Source organism: Mustela erminea, chromosome 3, assembly GCF_009829155.1.
Source record: "Mustela erminea isolate mMusErm1 chromosome 3, mMusErm1.Pri, whole genome shotgun sequence".
Lineage (NCBI taxonomy): Eukaryota > Metazoa > Chordata > Mammalia > Carnivora > Mustelidae > Mustela > Mustela erminea.
This window is the reverse complement of record NC_045616.1, coordinates 25,324,329-25,348,179: the sequence shown is the minus strand read 5'-3', so window position 1 is coordinate 25,348,179 and position 23,851 is coordinate 25,324,329. Positions and strand designations below refer to the sequence as shown.

The 23,851-nt window shown below is 41.0% G+C and overlaps 2 protein-coding genes and 1 long non-coding RNA gene across 8 annotated transcripts in view; 1 reads left to right on the top strand and 2 right to left on the bottom strand.

The window, feature by feature from the left end:
• LOC116587173 (protein FAM170A-like) overlaps positions 1 to 23,851 on the top strand; it is a 932,324-nt gene that overhangs the window by 598,287 nt on the left and 310,186 nt on the right. The window lies entirely within an intron of this gene.
• LOC116585999 (protein FAM170A-like) overlaps positions 1 to 23,851 on the bottom strand; it is a 65,588-nt gene that overhangs the window by 40,549 nt on the left and 1,188 nt on the right. For all 5 annotated transcript variants that reach the window (XM_032335452.1, XM_032335455.1, XM_032335456.1 and 2 more), the window contains exon 3: positions 12,315 to 12,464. In XM_032335452.1, coding sequence (XP_032191343.1) covers positions 12,315 to 12,464 — 150 coding nt within the window. The remainder of the gene's footprint in view (positions 1 to 12,314; positions 12,465 to 23,851) is intronic.
• LOC116586006 lies at positions 17,280 to 23,728 on the bottom strand. 2 transcript variants are annotated; one of them, XR_004283848.1, is made up of 3 exons: positions 23,632 to 23,728; positions 20,941 to 21,039; positions 17,280 to 18,321 (listed from the first exon to the last, which is right to left on the bottom strand). It is a non-coding gene; the product is annotated as an uncharacterized LOC116586006 (long non-coding RNA). The 2 variants fall into 2 exon arrangements; XR_004283849.1 differs by lacking the exon at positions 23,632 to 23,728 and adding an exon at positions 22,547 to 22,753.

The window sequence follows — 23,851 nt, the reverse complement described above, 5'->3', positions numbered from 1 at the left end:
CACTGTCTAAACTATTCTATTTAATGGTAATTGAGCATGTGTATAGGGAACTGCACTATATTAGCCACTTTGGGAATTATAATTTAGTTGAATATCGCTCTGGTTTTCACAGAGGACACAATCTGCTGGAAAAAAAAAATAACCACATTGAAATGAAAGTGCATGTTAAAAGCACTAGGGAGTAAACAGAAATTTCATTCCAACATGTAGAGTTATAACACCACGGTCTCAGAACAAATTCCGTAGGCAGTTTTTTTTTCAGCTAGGCCACAAAAACAGAGCTCCAGTGAGACAAATGATGTTGGTACAGGTCTAGTACCATGCCTCAAGTACAGGAGGTACTCTGCAAACAGTTGTTATTCAACCTTACAGTAAATTCTCTTATGTTTACTTCCATCTTTCCTTGGAAATACTGGCTCCTTACGTAGCTGTATTCATGGACCAAAGAAAAGGAGTTAGTGGACAAGAAAAAGTAAAGACACAAGTGGCAACGACAGCAACAACAAAGACTGTGCATTGTAAATGGCTTTCAGTGAGAAACAATGAGAGACTATGGGACACACAATAATGAAACTATTAGTATAAATCAGTGTACCGGGAGAATTTATTGAACTCCCAATAGTACGTAAAACTCTAGAACATGTTATCATGCACTGTTAGGGGACACAAAAACCTGCAAAGCTGGGACTGTGTGTCTGCTGAACGAGAGGATAAGACATGTGTAAGAAGTATATGAAAACTGAATACGAGGTGATAAGTGCTCATTTTATGGGGGACAATGAAGACTACAGGGTCAAGAGCAATGAAACGAGAGATTTATATTGGCAGGTGGTGTTGGGAGTTTTCTAGGTTGGATTGGGATTCCTTGTTATGCTGCATTTTTAGGATAAAATCATTTTTTTCTTAGATTTTATTTATTAGAGAGAGAGTGCCCGCATATGTTGGGGGAGGTGCAGAAAGAGTGGGAGAAGCAGGCTCCCCGCTGAGCAGGGAGCCTGAGGCGGGCTGATTCCAGGATTCTGAGATCATGATCTGAGCCAAAGGCGGACACTTAATCAACTAAGCCACCCAGGCACCCCTGGGATAAAATCATTACCTCTGTGGCTTCTCCCATTTCCAATTTCTTCCCATGCTCCTTAAACCCCAAATGTCGAAAAGCTCACAGTGCTAAGGTGAAAGGTATATGATGGAGAAAACTATGAAAATAGTAAATGAGGAGGGAAAGGGATATCATCTGTTATCCTTGGCAAGAAACAACCAACCAAATAAGTGGGTAAGGGCCAAGCCAGAGGAGGAAGGCAGGAGGAGATTATTCTCTACAAGACATCAATGGTTCTTAGTAAAAACAAAACCCAAATCTACAGAACTAATTGCAATTGCCACCAAGTTTTCCAGTGGAACTGTATTTTTTTTCCTACTAACTCACATTCACATATCCTGAATGGTTTAAGAAATGATTTTACATGCGTTCTATTATTAATTCGCACAGCAAACATGGGTGGAAATAGCTGCTGAGGGAACTTACATGACTCGAGCAAAGGCTAACAGTAGAACAAGGCCAGGACTTTGAGTCAGATATTCAAAATCATGTTTTGAAGAGCCGAAAATGAAGATATCTCCTAACTATATTTAATACCAGAAAAGGAACGTTCCAACAGAGGAGTAACTCTCACTACTCAATAGCACCAGCAGCACCAACCGTGCAATCAGTGTTTTCCTGTCTACCTGGACGATCTCCCTGGCCCAGCTGGTGAGTCCTAAGACCTGTATATTATTCTATGGGTTTCTGATGTCAGTACTTCAAACCAATACTATTAGGAGAGAAGGACACTCTTGGTCAGCCCAGAAAAGACAATAGCGTTTCTACTTCTCTCTCTCTCTCTTTCTCTCCAGCATCCCAACTCCCATGGTCTGAGGAGTTCTGGCCATATGCAGAAGCCATATAGAATTGTTCTAGAAGACGGTCCCATTGGTCTCCCAGCAGACACCCAGCGTCCTCACCAGATGCTTGAGGGAGCCGTCACCAGGCTCTGACAGCGACATAACAGAGCCTGAGCAGTAATAGGCGAGTTGAATGCAGGCAGCCCTCAGAGCCAAAAAAGCCAAAAAGAAGTGTTACTGTTTTAAGTTATTAAGCTTTAAGGCAATTTGTTGTACTGAAAAATAACAACCAGCACCTCATTTTTTACCTGAGTTGTTTCTTTAGAGAAGGCAATTAGTTCAATTTGTAGGCTCTCTGTGCGAAGCCAGCCAGGAGATAAATGTGTAGCACCTGGTCGGGTCTGAGACCTCGCTGTGCAGACAGCTACATCATTTGGGGACCCAGTGCCAAATGAAAATGTGGGGCCCCTTGTGCAGAAAGCAGGAAAGAAGTGCTGTTACATATACATAAAATGCCTCCTCCTTCCTGTTACAGTCTGTATCTGTTTGCTTTTGTTGTTCCATGGCATTTTCAGAAGAGCCCAATTTAAATTTTAAATTTTGAACATTTTTTTCTTTTTTTTAACTCTTCATCTTTTATTACGCAATGCTCATTTCAAAGGCAAATAAATATCCAAAGACTTAACTTATGGGTGGAATCACCAGGATTACAATTCATATTACTGCGATTCCCGCCCAAAGGGTACCACAAGCCCACCAAGGGAGAGAAATACAAGCCAGATTCAGAAAATCTGGAATGTGAGAGTGAGAACCTATCCTTAGGGACAGAGCCAGCCTAGGGAGCGCTCTGGGATGTAAGGACTGTGGCACGAGGGTGGACCTCACAGGTGGCACAAGCCTGAGACCGTCGAGCAACGGAGACTGCACCTGTGCTCACTGAGCCTGCACACGTGCTCACTGAGCCTGCGGCAGACACAGGAACGATGTCTCAGAGGGCACAGGGTCTGGAGAAGTCAAGTTCCATGTCTCACTGCTCGGTGGGCTGTTCCACCAGGACAGATGGGCCACCCCCGAGGATATTTAAACCTTTGTCCTGAGAGGCACTCAAACCTCCACGAGGGGTGGGCACCAAGCCAGTTTCAGCAACCAGCGGATGGACCACTGGGTAAGTGCTGCTAGTCCAGGGTGGGAACTGCTGATGTTCTAACAGGTTCTAGTTACTATAAGGGCACACATCCACCCTGAGCTTCCCTGCACCCGTGACGACGCTACTGTTGGGGAAAGGCTGGTAGAGGTTACAGGGTGGGGAGTGGGGAAAAGGAGGATGGAGGGGCCAGGATGCCAGAAAATCAGGGAGCTAGGAAGCAGGGACAACCATCCAGGGAGGCTTCAGAGGAGTTGGGTGGCTGTGAGGCTCCAGGGCCCCATGCTTGCTCCATTGTCCCCTAAGACTTGCAAACCCTGAAAGCAACATGTAGTGTGTGCCATTGGGAAGGGAAACAGTCAGGAAGAAGTTATACATGTAATTAATATCATAACAGAAGTCCAAGGTGCAATGGGGGCCAGTGGAGCTGGGGGGGAGGGGTCATCTTTGAAGTATGTAGAAAGACTACTCCTCTTTCGGATGAGACCAGAAGGAGGAGCTTGTTTCCTGGTATCTTGCTTTGTGGGAGGGACAGGAGCAAGGTTGAGCAGGGACATGGAGAAAGGGCAGAAGAAGGGAAAGGCATTTCTAGAAGAAACAAGAAGCATGGACCACAGTACTGTCTCTTGAACAGAAGCTACTTTTATAAGTAACACAAACCCAATGCTCACATACTTAGGGGGAAAAAAGCAGGTTCTGCCTGACAAGAGAATGTGACGACTCTAAAATGCAAACCAGGAGCACTGTCTCAGAAGAACAGAGGAGGAGAATAGAGACAAAACAAGTGTTCTTCCCAAACGCAGAGTCTGAAATGAGGACACACATGTGACCAGTTCTTCTGGAAGTTATTGCAGAAAGCGCCGTGAGGAAATGGGGATGTAAGGCGGAGAAAGAAAGATAAGTAATGAAGTTAGTTTTGCTCTGTGGGTAACTGCCACTTACCCCCCTTCAGCCCGGAGAGATAGGACAGAAACCCCCCTCAGAGTTGTCTCCTGTGCGTAAGTAAGGAAGCTCTGGTGTTTTCACGAACTCCCATCCTTCATCAGTGAGGCATTGCCCCAGGGGAGCTAACAGTTCCCCAGCACTATTGGTCTGTGGCACGTGTGGCAACAGCACACTGCCAGGACCCAGAAATGCCTCTAGCAGAGACCAGGGGTGCTGCTGGCATCCCTCCTGTAGGTGAACTTCTGGGCAGGTGGAGGAGGTGAGGGTGGGCCACTGCTGCCCACCCCTCTGACTGAACTGTTCCCTTAGCTGAGGTAAGGAAACGTAAATGAGAACAGCAGAAAATTCTGAAGAAAACCAGGACCTAAAAAGGGAGAGATACAGGGGTAGCTGGTGCTTCCTTGTTCTCCAATGAAAGTCATGGAGTCGCAGAGTTTTAGTGTTCAGTATTTCAACCACCACCTTCCATGACAAAACTGTGTTTGCCAAGGGCTAAGTCCCTTGTCCAGAATTTCACAGCCATTATGGGCATGAGTCTTCTCACATTTGTTTCAGCCTACTTTCTACTATTACACACCTGTTCGCGAACATGGCTTTCACCTTGAGAAGAAACAAAAAGAATAAATGGGGATGGCATGATCATCTTCATGCAGACAGGACATAAGCAGCTACTGGAGAGTGGGTTTATAAGGGAAGCCAAAACAGCAGCCAGATGAGAAGACCTCCACCTTCCTGAAATACCCATAAATATTTATCCCCAAGAACTCACCCTTTCTCCATCTTCATATCCTCTACAATTCTGGAGAACTAGCAGTAACGGAAAATGTTTCACAGAATATTGCTAATGTGCCTTATAAGTACACTGAGGTACATAACACACAAATAAGGAATACGAGATTTTCCCTACTTTAGAAATAAAGAGTGAGACTGAATTATTGAGGGTAGTCAGGTATCAGTAATCTTCCAAGTAATAAGTTAGCATATGCCAGAGGAACAAAACACTACTAAGCCCAGATACATCACGGGCTTCTAAGAAATGACTTAACGAGCTAAAAAAATCAAAAGTAACACAATATTTAATCATTTATAGAAGGACAATGTTCTTGGAACTGTCCTTTAATAGCAGTCTAAAATTATATCCCCTAATGTAAGAACATGGTTTTGGCCAGTGGAGTGGTTCTGTAGGCACAGTGATTTATCCAGGGAGTAAAAAAAGATTTGAAGTAGTAAAACCTTAAATTTGAAAGGTTATCTTCTCTGCCTGGACAATAGCTATATATGGGGGCCAAAATATAACTTGAACAAATAATAGAATATCTACAAATTAAGGACACACTGTAAAGTGACCAAAATTTTTAAAAATAAGGTGAGTAGAATTTTTCTTTAACAATACTGACTACATCCCTGAGGGCACATGTAAGAATAAGTCACTGTAATCACTACCTTGAGCAATCTTAAAAAGAAAAATGCTAGAGAGAAGTTATTTTAATGGTAGTTAAGTCTTTTAGAGACGCAGGTAAGCTTCTGACATATATTTCAACTGTCCCTAAAAATTTCCCAAAATGATACACCATGCCCAAATCTTTCTATTTAAACAGCTTCAAAAGATCACAGTCAATCTCACACAGCTCATATATTTTTTTAATTCAACTTTTGTCAAATTGATTTATGATTCTGAATTGGACTTATGTCAATTTGATTTATGTTTCTGCTCTCGGTCGATGCTATGCGTACTTACTATAACTGAGTTGTCACAGAGGGAAGGGGATCCACATGGACAGAGATGATATACCTCCCTAAGGGCCATTAACTGGAAATAACAGAGCAGGCCTCACCCTTCGCTTTCAATGGCCCCCGAGCTTCCAGAAACATGTATCTTGCAGTACTGGGCACAGATCAGAAGCGTGGAGTCCAGTGAGATAAGCTAGTAGATATACGCTATTCTTTCGGGGAAGGTAATGTCTCCCATAAAGTTCCTTTTACCTTTTAAGGAATGGCTGAGTTAAGAAACCGTTTAAAACTCATTACCTATGACCATTAAGTGATAATACATTTTGGTTCAGCTTGTCTTGCTACAGAGCGAGAGCCTTCATGGGTGTCTTAATTTTTCCCACTTTAATATAGACATTTTCCCCATGCCAGGGAGAAACAGTTTGGAAGGTTTTGTGGAGGAAAAAAAAAAAGTGTGAGACGATATTGAACCATCAACACTCACATAAAATGAAGTTCTTAGCCAACAAACTTGAGGACTTGACAATAAATGATCTACCCTTTCAGGAGCAAGATTGTGATTTTGCTATTAACAACTCTTGGCCAAGATGTACAGTCCTATTTTCCACTTGTGATCTGCCATTTTCACACATAATCTCCAATTTATTTGATGTCCTGCTAAGTATAATTTAACTCTCTTCTTTCTTTTGTTAGTTCATTACCATATTTGACTTCTATGAATCTAAACTAAAAAGTGAACCATAGATGTCTATAGATATACATCAAGTAGAGAGGTCTGTCAGTATTTTCTTTGATCACTGCCAAACAGTGCAGTGATAAGATTCCCAAAATGACCTTGTGCTTATATTTAATTTTCAGAAAACACACTCTCTCTAACAATTATGGCATAACTTCTACAAATACCCACTGTTGCTACCTCCCAGGAAACCATGAAAAGTCAGCTTGAAAACAACATGTTTTGAAAATATTTGAAGGGAAAATTGTTTCCACTTAATATCTACAGACAACAGAATCGAACATGATTTTAAGCCCATAACAATGCCAGAAAATGTACTTATCTAAGTAGATTCTCAGGTACAAAACAGGACCATTAAAACTTTACCTTTTCGGGGTACCTGGGTAGCTCAGTGGGTTAAAGACTCTGCCTTCGGCTTGGGTCATGATTCCAGGGTCCAGGGATCGAGCCCGGCATTGGGTTCTCTGCTCAGCGGGGTCCTGCTTCCCCTCCACTCGGCTGCCTCTCTGCCTACTTATAATCTCTGTTTGTCAAACAAAAAAATAAAATCTTTAAAAAAAATAAACAAGCTTTACCTTTTCTGTAAACTTAAAGTTGGGACCACTAACCACTCCGTCCGCTTTACTCCCTTCAGAGAGCAACTCTTAGAGAATAGGGTATCCAGAAAGTTATGAAAGTTTACTCTTCATAGATCTTCAATCAAGAAAACAGCCTTATCTCTGGCCAGTTTATAAGTAGTTCTCTAATTGGAGAGAATCCCCTAAACCAGCCATAAAGCCTAATCTATCCCTAGAATTTATATAAATTAGATACTGATCTCAGAGGATTTCTGGCAGCCTGAACTATACTTGCCAGTAAGCAGTAAGCTTCTGATACTATGAAACTGATACTATGAAACTAAGGAACTCTGTCCTTCCTCAAATTCCTCAAATTAGCAAATACTATAGCACCCCAAAGCAATACTGAATTCTAGTAAGGACTGCTGAAATTTTCTTGAACTTTCAGTATTAAAACCAGGCAAGGCCCCCAGACAAAAAAAAAATGCGGGGGGACTCATTTTCCACAACTTGCACCGTAGGCACACAATTCAAACTTGTGTCTTAATAGAACAACAAATGTTGACAGGTTTTAGACAATGTTGTTAGGGCGACAGTGCCATAGTCCTCTTCTGTGACCTGCCCCATACTTATGGCTTTCAGCACCTCACCGTCCACTGTTCCATCAGGGAGGTAATAAAGGCCTTGGAAGAAAGCGATGATTAGATGCAGAATATTCTGACAAATACATTTTGTTTCATGTTATATCACGAAATTTAATCAGTTATTTAGCTGGTTCTTGTAAGACTACTTCCTCTGACCTTTCCACAGCGCATGCAGTGCCTTAGGATAGAAGGAATTCCTCGCTGAGTTTTCCATGTTCCTGCAGTACAATAGGTGTCACAGTGAAAGCCGATCAGTCTGCGTAGGAAAATGTTTTTCCAAAGGAGTTGAAGGACTCAACTCTGCATGGTGCTTTTCTTTCTCATTAAGCCTGACATTTCAGTGCTTTGTTGCAAATTAAAAACACATGATTGCCCTGGACTGCCAGTGTGAAGTTTTGCCCAATACACAGAACACACTGCAGGAAAAAAAAAAAGAAACAGAAACAGAAAAAGAAAAAGAAAGCAAGAGAGAGAGAAAGAAAGCAAGAAAGCCAGTGGGTGACAGAGTTCTTTAAAGTGTACTTGGGAGCTAAGGTTCACTTTATGATCATGACCAAGTAGCAGCAAGAGCTGAGCCAGTTTTCAGACAGCCGTGGGCAGCTGCTAGACTACTGACTACCAGACCGGCCTACAAAATCGATAGATCTGAGAGGACTTCAACCAGAGCCCCAAGCACATTTGCTTTGTCTATTCTTCATTCCAAATTAGCCTGCCTTTTCCACAGGCAAAGGTTTTGTTTAAGTTCTGTGATTTACATTTTGACCCCCATTTCAAACAAGCATCTGCTTCATTTTTACAAGTGGGGATCTAACCAGAGAGTGCTGGCAAGCCCCTGGAAAAACAGAGCAATGGTCTGTTAGGGGTGGGATGGCTGTTGGATCCAGTGAAACTATCATTATGATGGAAATTATCATTATGATTGGCTCTGGAAGTTGAAAGGCTGAGAGCACAGGCACAAGTCACTGGGATCTTTTCATACAGTCTTACATCTCTTTTGTTTTACTGATAGATGTCGAAAATTAGTGTGTATTTTTTGTAAACATAACAGTTGTTGCCCTATTTAGGAACTACACCAGAAACGGGAATGCTACTCTGAAAAAGTACTTGGAGATCACCCGCGGAAATTATCATAATCAATTTGTCAACATTAATGCTGACATACCTATTAAGTTTCCATTAGGTATACAGATACACATTTAGAAATACTACAAATTTTTGATTCCTATAATTAAAATAGAATTTTCTCATGTAAAATACTCATTTATCTGTCACCGAAGCCTCTTGTAGAACGTACTAGGAAATACATTTCTATTTCATTTACTTATTTATTTACCCTTAGAAATAATAGGCATGGATCCAGTGAGGCAAGTTATGAGGAAGAGCCAGAAAAATCATGTTCTGAGTATAAATAGCTACACCAGATTAATTTAAGAGAGCTCTACAAAGATGGTCTGATAGATACAATAGTCTCATTATTTTATAATTAATGGATTTAATATCACTTTATAATTTCTATTTCTACATTTTTCCCCTTCACCTGGATGTAAGTATGCCCAAAATTTAGGAATCAAATTTACTTTAACAAGTATGAGATGTTCCTATTTGTTTTTAAACATAATCACTCCCTAAAAAACATAAAACATAGTAACACGTAACGTAACACGTAACATAAAAAGAATTCAAATGCCAGGTAGAATATCTGCATTTTGCAATTCATGTCATCTCTGGTAAGAAAGCATTCGCAAATTATATCCGTTAAAATAAAGGAGTGAGTTTAATAAGCTAATATTATTTAAGGAATTAATCAACATGGTCCATTGGCTATCCATGGCTATGTAGCAAAATGAGTGGCTGAAAGCGATGAACATTTATTACCTTCCAATTTCTGTGGACTGCAGGTGCAGCTTAGCTTAGTGCATCTGGCTCAGGGTCTTTGATGAAATTATAGTCAAGCTGTCGCCTAGGGCCATGTTCTTACCACAAGACTGGATTGGGAAGATGCCCTTTCAGTGTGGTTCCTGAGGCTGTTGGCAGGTCTCAGGACACTCACATCCCAGTGCACGTGTCCCTCCCTGCACCTCTGCCTCACAACACAGCGACTTGTTTCTGCACAGAGTAAGTGATCCAAGAAAGAAGAAGAGAATGTCCAAAATGGAAGCCATAGCCTTTTCTCACACAGTCTTGGTAGTGAATCCCATACTGCTTACTATATTCTTTTTTTTTTTTTTTTAAGATTTATTTGTGTGAGTAAGACAGAGCCCAAGGGAAGAGCAGGGGAGAATACAGACTCTGCACACTGCTGTGGGTATGGAGCCTGATGCATGGCTTGATCTCAGGACCCTGAGATCATGACCTCAGTGGACACGAAGAGTCCTGCACTCAGCTGAGTGCCCTATGTTCTTTTCATGAGGAAGTCTGTAAGTCCAGCTCACACTAAAGGGAAAGGGGCTGAACTAGAGGGTGTGGATCAGCCACATAATATATATAAATAATATATTATAATATGCTATTTATATAAATATATATTTATTTATAAAATTATAAAATTTATATAAATTTATATATTATATATACAAATTTATATATGTATTTATATATTTATATATAAATTTATATAAATTTATTTATATAAAATATATAAATAGCATATTATAATATATTATTTATATATAATGTGGCTGAAATATATATATTTTATATATACAAATATATAAATAATACATATTATATATATAAATGATATGTATTTATTAGACATGGGATCAGATCCCATGACAAGGGATCATCTAGGTGAAGGCAGAGATGCCTTTCATATAGTGTGTTGAAACTCTTTTGAAAATATATCCCTTAACTCTTGGTTCTGTTTAATCAGCATCTATTTCTCGTTTGTAGTAATTTATTCAAATATTCTGTATCAATATGGTATCTCATTAATTCCTGGACTGAAGGCTCCACTAAGTACATTTAGATATAATGTTTTACTCCAAATAGAGTAAGTTATGTCTCCTGACGTGGGCCATTTCCCATGCTGTAAAAAATGAATCTGAACTTAATACACTACTTACAATTGCTGTCTAGTGGAATTCTTAATTATCAAACACTTGCTAAAGGCCCTTAGATTGTTTGGAAATGAGATTATGAAATCCTCCAGTAAAGTCTTAGTAAGCTCCAGTTTGAATCATAAATCAAAGCTGATGAAGAATAACTTCCATTTCAGTTTGGCAAGAATACTTTTCTGGTTCAGCGGAAGGGGATTAAAGTATGGATGGAAACAGACAGAAAATATAAAAGACCTGGAAAAGTTGATTTGATCCAGATCTACCATTGCCTCAGTTTTTTTTTTTTTAATGAAAGAGGGAAAAACAAAAGCATCAATCAAAAATGGGTTATACCATCTATACTTGCCATTCCGATAGCTGTCATTCAATTGTTATTTCTCAATGTAGAAAGTTTTACTCAAATCCTCCTCCAAATTATTTATATTGTTTTTATACAGGCATCATCAAGGATTGAATTTCAAATCCAATAATGAGTCACCACTTCTGGCCCTTCACAGTTAATGGAAGGATCTTTTCTATACATTCCATATTGGGCTGTTACATTGTCGGCTCTTACGTGAGACATAACTAATGGTATCAGATTGTCAGAGTCACATGGGATCCCTACTGCCAATTTTTTTTTAAAGATTTTATTTATTTATTAGACAGAGATCACAAGTAGGTAGAGAGGTAGGCAGAGAGAGAGAGAGAGAGAGAGAGAGAAGCAGGCTCCCCACAGAGCAGAGAGCCCAATGCGGGGCTTGATCCCAGGACCCCGAGATCATGACATGAGCCAAAACCAAGCGTTGGCTGCCCAAATGACTGAGCCACCCAGGAGAACCTGATAAGTGTTTCTGACGATGGTGCAAGGTGATGGCAGATGAGTGTGTGCATGCGTATTCCACAGTGTGGCAGAGCATATGAACAAGTGCAGGACCGGTGCCGTTTCTTGTCATGAGACAACAGGACTTAGAGTGTTACCAGAAGTGACCTGAGCTCCCCAAACATGCAGCTCTGTGAAGTGCCAATGTCTTCGTGCATGAAGTGGCACATGGATGAGTAAGGCTCTATATGAAGGTGCACCCCTCTCAGGATGTACCAATTTTCCACAATTTGGCTTAGTGTGAGGTAGTTAAACCAGGTGATTGGTGTGAGGGGATGTAAATTCCGTATGGCATTAGTGTGTAAATGGGTGAGTCTGATTGTGTGAAGGAATGAGGGTATGAGGGCATAGCTGCGCCCTCACATACAAGAGAATGGGAAGATTGATGAAGAATGAAGGCATGTCTAAAAGCAAAGGGAAGGAGAAATGGGACCATAACTGGTAGGAAGGCAGACAGATGCAGGAGTGTGTGTGAGGAGTCTATGTTCACCTGAGGGGGAAGACTATGATGAAAGGCCCACACCAGCACAGTGCTCTTCCCGGCCCCCAGCTGTCCCAGTACTCTCACGAGTAACTGGGTCCTAACCTTGGAGGCACATTCCCATTTGTCCCTCTGCAGAGCCTTCAGTCTTAGTGCCTCTGCCCTGAAGCCCTCTTCAGATTTTTAAGTGGAGACTTAAATAAGAGGGCTTGGGCTGAGCAGCTCAGTTGTACCTCCCATCCATGCTCAGACCCCACCTGTGTATTTCCCTTACCATCCTCATTAGCACGAATGATCTCAGGTAAGGACGAGAAACAGGAGAAGTACTGTGAGGCAGAGGATTGTTGTTCTGCAGCCTCACCACCAGGAGGGACCACGGCAGAGGACTTAGGATGGGCTGCATCCTCTTGGGTCGTCTTGAATTCTGGTGAATGGAATAAAAATAAAACAATATATTGAGATGCGGCATTTTCTGGAGTCTGTATCCTTTCAAAAGAGCCACATTGAGTGAACACTCTAAGTTAGACAACATTATCACACATGACACTTGCTCTCACAGAAATTAAGTGATTTTCTCAGTAGAAAACTCTAGTATTAAGGTGAGTTTACCTATTAAAACTTCACTTACTCCCAAAGAGAAGTAAATAACAATGATCAAAATTGCATTCATGGTGGATGCCCATAATACTGAGTACCTTGCATGTTGGATTTCTGGAGATGTGTAAAGAACACTGAAGATGTAGAAAGAACCATGTCTGTAAAATAGTATGGAGTCACTAAAGTTGGATATTTTCAGCTTGATTTTCCTCAGGAGAAAGTGTAATTAAGGAGCATGGGGTACAGGTTTTATGAAGAACTCTGCATGTGTATCTATCTACTTCTATGTTGGTGTCTATCTATACACACATATATATGTAGAGAGAGAGGATAGATATAACGATATTATAGATATAGACAAAATAAATTTTCAGGGCTTCCTGGGAATCCTGGTGCTGGAGATGTTCAAATTAAGACTTCACAAACTTGCCCCAAACTCCTCTTCCAGAATTGTATTTCTATATTTCTCTTAGAGTTTTAATCTTCCCATTCAGATCCTTTAAGAGCGTCTTCCAAAGAAGAAAGGGATCCTGACATGGTACATTTTTGCCTATTATTTAAGAACAGAGACCTTGGGCAGTCCTTGAGCAAAGGGGTCGTTTATGGCCATAGCTGAGCATGGGCACTTAATTCTAATTTTGAGTTAACATGCTGCCTCACCTCCCTGCCTGATTCCCCTTCAGACCAACCTCTCCCCTACCACATACCACAGCGAACGAGCTTGTCTGCAGGCACACAGGAGTATTGTGAGTTTGCATCTGCTGCCATCTGGCCATGGCCTTGGGCCAACTCAGAGGGTCCAGGTAAAACATCTTCAGATGTGTTTAAAACTTCTGGGAAAGAGAAGGAAAAGCAGACAGGTGACTTTAATTTATTTTTTTCCTTCACTAAACATTCAAGAAATAGCATGTACAATAACCCACACGGCACATGTCCCCATGAAGATTATAGTCCAGCTTCCGATCAAAGTTCTAAAATCTAGGTATCTGAAAACATTTTCTGGAATGAAATGTCTGGTTACCTCTGAAAGCCTTATGTTGTTTTTTGCCATGGATCAGAGGCTCAAATTCTTGCCTAGTACATGGTAATAAGGTGCCTGCACTCTCACTATTTTGTTTACCACAGGAATAAATTCAGAGCATGTCAGTAAAGGTCTTTGGTCTGCCAGCTGTGGTTTATGATATGAAAGTCCTGTTGCTTCCTGAGAGGGTTTGAATTTACAGGAAGGAACTGACTGACTTCCACTGATGCTCCTTGGCCTCCTCTTTCAGGTACCTGGGTCGGACCTTACCTGAGGGCTCTGCTGCACAGCTCTGCGGGACCAGGAGACTCCAGTAGGGTTCCCTAGGCTGACTCCAGGCCACACCTCCCCACATTGGGCACAGCTCCCCTCTGAGGAGCTATGACTGCCAAATGGCTCAGCTGTCACTTGGCCCACTTGGTGGTGTCACCCTCCTCACATCCTCACACACTATTCTGATTAATTTTTGCATCTATACTCACTGTACACATAAGCCTACCTCTAAACCTTACCAATGAACAGCGAAATTCTCAGCTGTTGGTTATTTCCCTGGTAAAATATGTGTATTTCTAGGATCATCTCGATCTCTGCCATGAATTTAAACATATCACAAAAATCACCGGTTAGTTTTTCTTCCTCCTAATCTACATTTCCAAACTCAACGTTCAGGAAATAGGTCCATTTTTGTTCCTTAGAAAATAACTCAAACATATTAAGTCTCCTCCTGAGTTTAAAAACTTCAGGGAAGCTTATAACTCAACTTTATTTCACAAAATGCACCTACTTTTTCTCTTTGGTCACTGGAAAGTGTCTGATAGGTCATGTTGGTTTAGGAATGAGACAATTCAGTGGGGGTGCTGTATTTTCTAGGGACTTAGTATGTGTGCCATGTTAGTGAACACAGTCTGATGTATGTGTCTGTCACGTGTCCTCAACAATTTTATGCAGAGAATGTAGAGGTGACCTGGCCATTGCATGTGAAGGTAGCATGAGCGTCGTGGGTGACACTGCAGCATCCTTCTAGAGACGTACAGCAGAATGTCTTCCCTGTATTACAAGTGACCTGTGAGTCACATAGTATAAAGTTTAAGTAGTTGCAGAGTATCTATTTGGTTTGTGAGTGAAGTATGGAGCTGGGTGATTCTGTGATAACTGCTGAGATTGGGAAAGCAATACACACTGACCATGTGAACGAAGGATGTGGCACTTCATGTGAACTCCTTGATTGTGGAATTACATGGGGGTTCTAGGGGACTGGAAACGGGAGTTTTATAAAATGTTAAATGACTATCTTGGCTGTGTGCATTGTTAATGTGAAATTAAAAAGTCCTACAAGAGTGAGATTATTTGTGTGAGTTCAACATTAGAGTGGCTAAGGAATGACATTAGAGAAAGCAAACTTGAGGAATGCATATGCTGCAAAATGAGATGTAAATGTTCAAGACATGAGGATCTGAGATTATGAGTGTGTCTGAGAGTGCAAGGATATGGGAGTGGAGAAGGAGAAATTCAGGGATGAGTGTAAACGGGTAAATATGAGAGGACACTGGGTTAAGTCCAGCAGTGGGTGTGACGGAATAAAGATTTCTGTGTTTTTATGAGGGTAGGAGGTTACTAGAGGGAGAAACTAAGGACCCTTTCAAATCTCTGCCCCTTCTCCACCCATGAAAGGACATATGCTAAGGAGCTCACTCTTCAGAGAAGAGAAGGCAAATATGGCCCTGTTTTGATAACCTTGCATTTGGGGTATTTGTCTTTTTTGAGACTTCCCTTGAATTGCCAGGCTGCTGTTTTTTGTTTTCTTTTTTTTTGTTTTGTTGTTGTTTTTTTTTTCAGTTTTCAAGAATGCACTTTTTATTATTAACATATAATGTATCATTATATGTTTTAACATATAATGTATTATATATAACATATAATGTATTATTTGTACAGGTCTGTGAATCCTCAGGCTTACACATTTCACAGCACCCACCACAGCATATACCCTCCCCAACATTCATAACCCAGCCACCCCATCCCTACCCTCCACCCCCAGTAACCCTCAGTTTGTTATTCAGATGCACTTCCTCTTGCATTTTCAGTGGGGTCCAGACATGGTTTTGAATCAGCTTACATCTCTCATCTATCAGTGGGTAGACAGCTAATGCTCAGCTGGACCCTCAGCCATACTTACAATTCCCTTGGCCACCCCGACCTCCAGTTCAGGCCTCTCTACTTACGAGTACTCTTACTGCCTGATACACCTGAGAAAATGGCATTGTTTCCTTCTTGCTGGGTATTAGGACCAGGCTCTGCAGCAGCGTCTTGCTCCATTATGATTTCTATAAATTGAATGAAAGTTAAGGAGATATATCCAATATTTCATACATTCAATGCATCTGATTGCTCACTCTACACCAGACACACATGGACACTATGGTCTCTTTTCTAGCCAAAGCTCCAAAGTAAAAGTCCTGGACAATATTTCTTTGTCCCAAGTGTTGATGGCTAGACGGACATAATATATATACTTTGTCTTTATGGGATCCCGAGAGTGTGTCCTGGATCTGTGCTATCACAGAGCACAGTCAATGTATTTTAATATTTGTTTACCTGACTATACATGTTTACCTGACATACACTGTATGAGTTTTACTTTAGCTGTTACAGGCTGAATAATGCCTCACCCAAAGATGCCCATATCCTGTCACCAGAATCTGTAATGTTACCTTATAAGAACCAAGGGACTTTGTAGATATTATTAAATTAAGGACCCTGAGATGGGGAGATTATTTCTGATTAGATGGGTGGTTCCATATGCCATATTTTAGACTTCTGACGTCTAGAACTATGACAGAACACATTTTTGTTGTCTTCAATCCACTAAGTTTGTGGTCGTTTGTTAAATCATTTGATAGCTGATAATAAATAATATTATATATTATAATATATATTATATATATAAATTATATAAAATAATAAGTATATATAAATAATATATAATAAATATATTAAACTAAGGATCCCCACATAAACCAGATGGATGGGGAGGTTTTCCAAATAGGTAGGCTCTATTTACCCAATTCCCTTTGTTTTCTGAGTACCAGAATTTGAGCCAATGGTGCTACCCACTCTTTGTGCAAAATAAGGAGCCTGGAACACTTGAACTCCCAGTCATATTGTATGTGATTGTCATCTAGTACTTCAGTTACACCTGTTTTCTTATCATCGCTCAATTAGTGATCACTGATTTGTGTGTAAATCATCAAAACCAATCTACATTCAGAGACTTCTCAGCTCACCTTTTGTTCCTGTGTTCCATTTCATCTTTCTGAAATGATTCAGTGTTTTTAGCCTTTTATATTTTATTTTTTCTACTTTTTATCTGAAGAATGTCTTTTTCCACCCTTATTCTTTACAAAGTGACTGTTCTTTGCCTTCAGCACATTATTTTGTATTGTCATTAGGTTTCAACAACTGTTGTCTGACAAATCACTATTCGATTGTGTGCTTCTCGCCATTTGCTTTAAGATCTTTGTTACTGAGTTTCTGAATGGTGGTTTTAGTGTACTTAGGTGTGGATTTACTTTTGCCTTTCCTATAATGAGCTTCCAAATGTTTCCTGATTCCAAGGATTCATATCTTCTGTTGTTTTAGAAAAATTGGCAATTATCTATTTGTCTTACTTTCTTTTACTCTTCACAAATCTCAGTTTGATATGTCATACTTTCACATTTTATCCTCATTTATCCTAATCCCTCTTTCATATTCTATTCATCTCTCTGATTTATATTTGTACATAATTCCCTAGCTCTATCCTTCCAAGTCATAAATTTTCTTTTCACTTGTGTTGAATGTGATGTTTAACTCATCCACATTTTTTATACTTTCTAGAACATTATTTTTCTCCTCTAAAACTTTAGAATTTTTAAATATTTTTTCTTGGTAGTGTTTTATGACATTACATCTTTAATAACTATAAACATTCTTATCTACCATCCCTATAGTACTGTTCAATTAAATGATCTTCTTTGATGCTAAACCTAAATGCTCAGTGTTTGCATAATCTGACTTAGATTGTGTGCTTTGTAGTTTTAGGCTGAGTTCACGTTCAGGAAGTCATTACCATAGGACACTTAACATGGATGACTATCAATTCGGAGCTTTTACGTATTCTACAGTCAGCTATTTCTAGAGTACCACAAGCTATGGTTTAATTTTACACTTATTCTCCCCTTTTAAGTTGAACTGACACTACAGCAATTGTGAACACCGCGTCTAAGAATTCTCCTTCTTCCCTCAATAAATGATATTGTCCCCCAAAATATAGGCACACAGTTCCTCTCTACCCACTAAATGTGAAAAGTGTTTGTAATGAGTTCCTATTGAGGGTACAGAACAGGAGCCTCATATTCCCAAATCAGGGCAGAGAAAAAGATTATAACTGGGCCTCATGTGTACCTTTCTCCCTCTGGCTTTGGAGAGATGTTGAGCTGGATGTCTATAGATCTATTCAGACCCTCATCTGCCTGGACTTGAAATGCCCTTCCTTTCTCCTTACCAGAGAATGAGGAGTAATAGGAATTTTCTGATTCAGAATATTCACTTTCTGACTCATCATCTGAAGGATAGTCTTCCAATTAGTGGCCAGGTTGTGGATATTTGTGGGACTTTGATGGTCCTAAAAAATTGAACAAAAGTCATAAAAACAGCTGGTCCCATTCTGTTCTCCTCTTACACTCTTGTCCCTAATCTACTATCCCCACTCTCCCCATCCCCCATGGAAATACTTATTTTGCCCTAAATAGTTATCTTTAGTATGGGCAAAGAATTGGCCTATTGCACTATCCTGTCTTTCTGTCTGAATGCTGCTACCATGGCTCCTGATAGACATTCACTGTGGTTAGGATTTTCAGTACCATTTGCCTTCCTTCACATCTGTTACCCTTTTACCCTCTGCGTTCTGAACTCCTAGAGATTTATAACCTCAAATGAGACAAGCAATGAAGTTTTATTTTTGAAGAACCTATTCCTCACTGTTATGTCAGTGTTTCTGTTGCCACGGTAAATAAACAAGCTCACTGCTCCCTAGTTAACTGTTTAATAATACCATCATTTCCTATGGGTGTGTCTGATACGTGTACTGGGCACCTGTTGTATCATGATGGTGTGATGGATGTAAGGTGCTTTGTGTGTGAAAGTTCCTAACACGTTGGTTCAAACAGGGCCAGGGCCTAATGTGTAACAGCTCTGGTGTTTGTGAATCTGAATATGGGGTGAATTTTGTGTGACTGAGAATGGTATGCATGCTTTATGTGTTTTAGTTTTTTTTTTTTTTTTTTAAGATTTTATTGATTTATTTGACAGAGAGAGATCACAAGTAGGCAGAGAGGCAGGCAGAGAGAGAGAGAGAGAGGGAGGAAGCAGGCTCCCTGCTGAGCAGAGAGCCTGATGCGGGACTCGATCCCAGGACCCTGAGATCATGACCTGAGCCGAGGGCAGTGGCTTAACCCACTGAGCCACCCAGGCGCCCTATGTGTTTTAGTTTTGCACATATCCACATGTGTAGATTCCACATCCTGTGACTATGGATTTGTGGGGTGTATAGGTTGTTACAGGATTTAGATGTACCAGAAAATTATTAGGAATACTGTCTTTGAGAGTAGAATTGGTATATTTGTGTAATCTCAGGGGAATAATGAAAGAACATTAGAGGACGTAAAAGTCAAAAGTTGTAAGAGAAAGAACATATGAGCTTTGAGACTGTGTAAAGATCTAAAGGAAATGGAGGTGTAGAGAAGATTGTGTAAGAAAATATAAGTATATATGCGTATAAATATATTATTTTCACAGATTTAATGATGAAAGGAACTAGACACAAACTATACATTGTATGCTTCCGTGAAACTTAAAAAAAGGGGTAACTGATCTAGAGTTTCAGAAGTCAGAGCAATCATCACTTATTATGGCACATGGCAGAGAACTCAAATGCATGTGGAAGACTGTAAGGAACTGAATGATGAGGATGAGGAGTGCAGAGGGTTTGTAAAGGGATGAATGTCAGAACACAGGCTACCAAAGTACATGGACTGGATGTCTATACTCCACCTCAAGTCCAGCTCTTGAGAATCTGACTGCTTCTGGCCTACTTAAAGCTGTTGGTACTTTCACGCCTTCCTGATAACATAAATGCTTTGGTGGTTCACACTAACATACCCTTCCATGTTTCTCTGCTAACATTCTCATACCCAGACCCTCTCCCAGCATTTCTTCAAGAAAGAGCACTGCTCTCTGCTGATCTTTTTGGGATTACTCCGGTCCTAGTAAGGACTATTCCCTAGCAACTGATGGTTTCTGTTGATCACTGAAGAAAACCGAGTTAGCGTTCGTGATCAAAGGACGGAGACTGACGCAAAGCGAAGGTCAAGCAAAGCTTTATTTCTGCCAAGCATCAGAAACCAAACAGACCAGTAGGGGCTGTCTCTCATGAAAAGGCCGCCCCCAAGGAGGCCTGCTCCGGAAGACTATTACTCCAAAGACGACCCTAACGGCTATTCTAAGGGCCATTCTAACGGCTATCCCAACGGCTATTCTAACTGCTATCCCAACAGCTATTCTAACTCCTACGACTCCCCCGCCCCACACACAGGTGGCCAATGAGACTGCAACACACCACAGTAAATATATGCACACCCCACTGACTGGATGTCTCCATCTGGCCTGACCCGCCCCTATATCAAGGGTTGAAAGTAAGCTCCTCTGGGAGGGGTGGGGTCAATCTAAGTTTACAACCAAAGAGCTCCCTCTGACTAACCAGGCCCCTACAGACTGGGCTTGTGTTTCCACATCAGGCAGCCTAGTATCAAATGATGGGCAGAATTTGTTCAATCATTGGAGAGCTGATAACAAATATATTAACCTTAAACTAAGGATCCCCACATACTCTGGATGGATGGGGAGGTTTTACAAATGGGTAGGCTCTATTTACCCAATTCCTGTGAATACTGCACCTATGAATTCCATTTCTTCCCTCAATAAATATCTTCCCCCAAAATGTAGGCACACAGTTCCTCTCTACCCACTAAATGTGAAAAGTGTTTGTAATGAGTTCCTATTGAGGGTACAGAAACAGGAGACTCCTATTCCCAAATCAGGGCAGAGAAAAAGATTATAACTGGGCCTCATGTGTACCTTTCTCCCTCTGGCTTTGGAGAGATGCTGAGCTGGATACCTATAGGTCTATTCAGACCCCCTCTACCCTCCTCTGCCTGGACTTGAAATGCCCTTCCTTTCTCCTTACCAGAGAATGAGGAATAACAAGTGAAGGATTCACTTTTTGCCTCAGGGCCTGGAGGACTGTCTTTCAAGGAGTGGCCAGGTTGTGGATCCTAAGATGGTCCTAAAAAATTGAACAAAAGTCATAAAAACAGTTGGCCCCATTCTGTTCCCCTCTTACCCTCTTGTCCCTTATCTACTATCCCCACTCTCCCCATCCCCCATGGAAATACTTATTTTGCCCTAAACAGTTATCTTTAGTATGGGCAAAGAATTGGCCTATTGCACTATCCTGTCTTTCTCTGTCATTCACTGTGGTTAGGATTTTCAGTACCATTTACCTTCCTTCACATCTGTTACCCTTTTACCCTCTGCGTTCTGAACTCCTAGAGATTTATAACCTCAAATGAGACAAGCAATGAAGTTTTATTTTTGAAGAACCTATTCCTCACTGTTATGTCAGTGTTTCTGTTGCCACGGTAAATAAACAAGCTCACTGCTCCCTAGTTAACTGTTTAATAATACCATCATTTCCTATGGGTGTGTCTGATACGTGTACTGGGCACCTGTTGTATCATGATGGTGTGATGGATGTAAGGTGCTTTGTGTGTGAAAGTTCCTAACACGTTGGTTCAAACAGGGCCAGGGCCTAATGTGTAACAGCTCTGGTGTTTGTGAATCTGAATATGGGGTGAATTTTGTGTGACTGAGAATGGTATGCATGCTTTATGTGTTTTAGTTTTTTTTTTTTTTTTTTAAGATTTTATTGATTTATTTGACAGAGAGAGATCACAAGTAGGCAGAGAGGCAGGCAGAGAGAGAGAGAGAGAGGGAGGAAGCAGGCTCCCTGCTGAGCAGAGAGCCTGATGCGGGACTCGATCCCAGGACCCTGAGATCATGACCTGAGCCGAGGGCAGTGGCTTAACCCACTGAGCCACCCAGGCGCCCTATGTGTTTTAGTTTTGCACATATCCACATGTGTAGATTCCACATCCTGTGACTATGGATTTGTGGGGTGTATAGGTTGTTACAGGATTTAGATGTACCAGAAAATTATTAGGAATACTGTCTTTGAGAGTAGAATTGGTATATTTGTGTAATCTCAGGGGAATAATGAAAGAACATTAGAGGACGTAAAAGTCAAAAGTTGTAAGAGAAAGAACATATGAGCTTTGAGACTGTGTAAAGATCTAAAGGAAATGGAGGTGTAGAGAAGATTGTGTAAGAAAATATAAGTATATATGCGTATAAATATATTATTTTCACAGATTTAATGATGAAAGGAACTAGACACAAACTATACATTGTATGCTTCCGTGAAACTTAAAAAAAGGGGTAACTGATCTAGAGTTTCAGAAGTCAGAGCAATCATCACTTATTATGGCACATGGCAGAGAACTCAAATGCATGTGGAAGACTGTAAGGAACTGAATGATGAGGATGAGGAGTGCAGAGGGTTTGTAAAGGGATGAATGTCAGAACACAGGCTACCAAAGTACATGGACTGGATGTCTATACTCCACCTCAAGTCCAGCTCTTGAGAATCTGACTGCTTCTGGCCTACTTAAAGCTGTTGGTACTTTCACGCCTTCCTGATAACATAAATGCTTTGGTGGTTCACACTAACATACCCTTCCATGTTTCTCTGCTAACATTCTCATACCCAGACCCTCTCCCAGCATTTCTTCAAGAAAGAGCACTGCTCTCTGCTGATCTTTTTGGGATTACTCCGGTCCTAGTAAGGACTATTCCCTAGCAACTGATGGTTTCTGTTGATCACTGAAGAAAACCGAGTTAGCGTTCGTGATCAAAGGACGGAGACTGACGCAAAGCGAAGGTCAAGCAAAGCTTTATTTCTGCCAAGCATCAGAAACCAAACAGACCAGTAGGGGCTGTCTCTCATGAAAAGGCCGCCCCCAAGGAGGCCTGCTCCGGAAGACTATTACTCCAAAGACGACCCTAACGGCTATTCTAAGGGCCATTCTAACGGCTATCCCAACGGCTATTCTAACTGCTATCCCAACAGCTATTCTAACTCCTACGACTCCCCCGCCCCACACACAGGTGGCCAATAAGACTGCAACACACCACAGTAAATACATGTGTACCCCACTGACTGGATGTCTCCATCTGGCCTGACCGGTCCGTATATCCAGGGGTTGCAAGTAAGCTCCCCTGGGAGGGGCGGGGTCAATCTGAGTTTACAACCAAAGAGCTCCCTCTGGCTAACCAGGCCCCTACAGACTGGACATGAGGTTCCGCATAAGGCAGCCGAGTATCAACTGATGGGCAGAATTTGTTCAATCATTAGAGAGCTGATAACAAATATATTAACCTTAAACTAAGGATCCCCACATACTCTGGATGGATGGGGAGGTTTTACAAATGGGTAGGCTCTATTTACCCAATTCCTGTGAATACTGCACCTATGAATTCCATTTCTTCCCTCAATAAATATCTTCTCCCAAAATGTAGGCACACAGTTCCTCTCTACCCACTAAATGTGAAAAGTGTTTGTAATGAGTTCCTATTGAGGGTACAGAAACAGGAGACTCATATTCCCAAATCAGGGCAGAGAAAAAGATTATAACTGGGCCTCATGTGCACCTTTCTCCCTCTGGCTTTGGAGAGATGCTGTGCTGGATGTCTATAGGTCTATGCAGACCTCCTCAACCCTCCTCTGCCTAGACTTGAAATGCCCTTCCTTTCTCCTTACCAGAGAATGAGGAGTAATAGGAATTTTCTGATTCAGAATATTCACTTTGACTCATAGTCTGAAGGACTGTCATCCAAATAGTGGCCAGGTTGTGGATGTTTTTTGTAACTTTTATGGTCCTAAAAAATTGAATAAAGTCATAAAAATAGCTGGTCCCATTCTGTTTCCCTCTTATACTCTTGTCCGTAATCTACTTAATCTATCTTGTACCTAAATTACT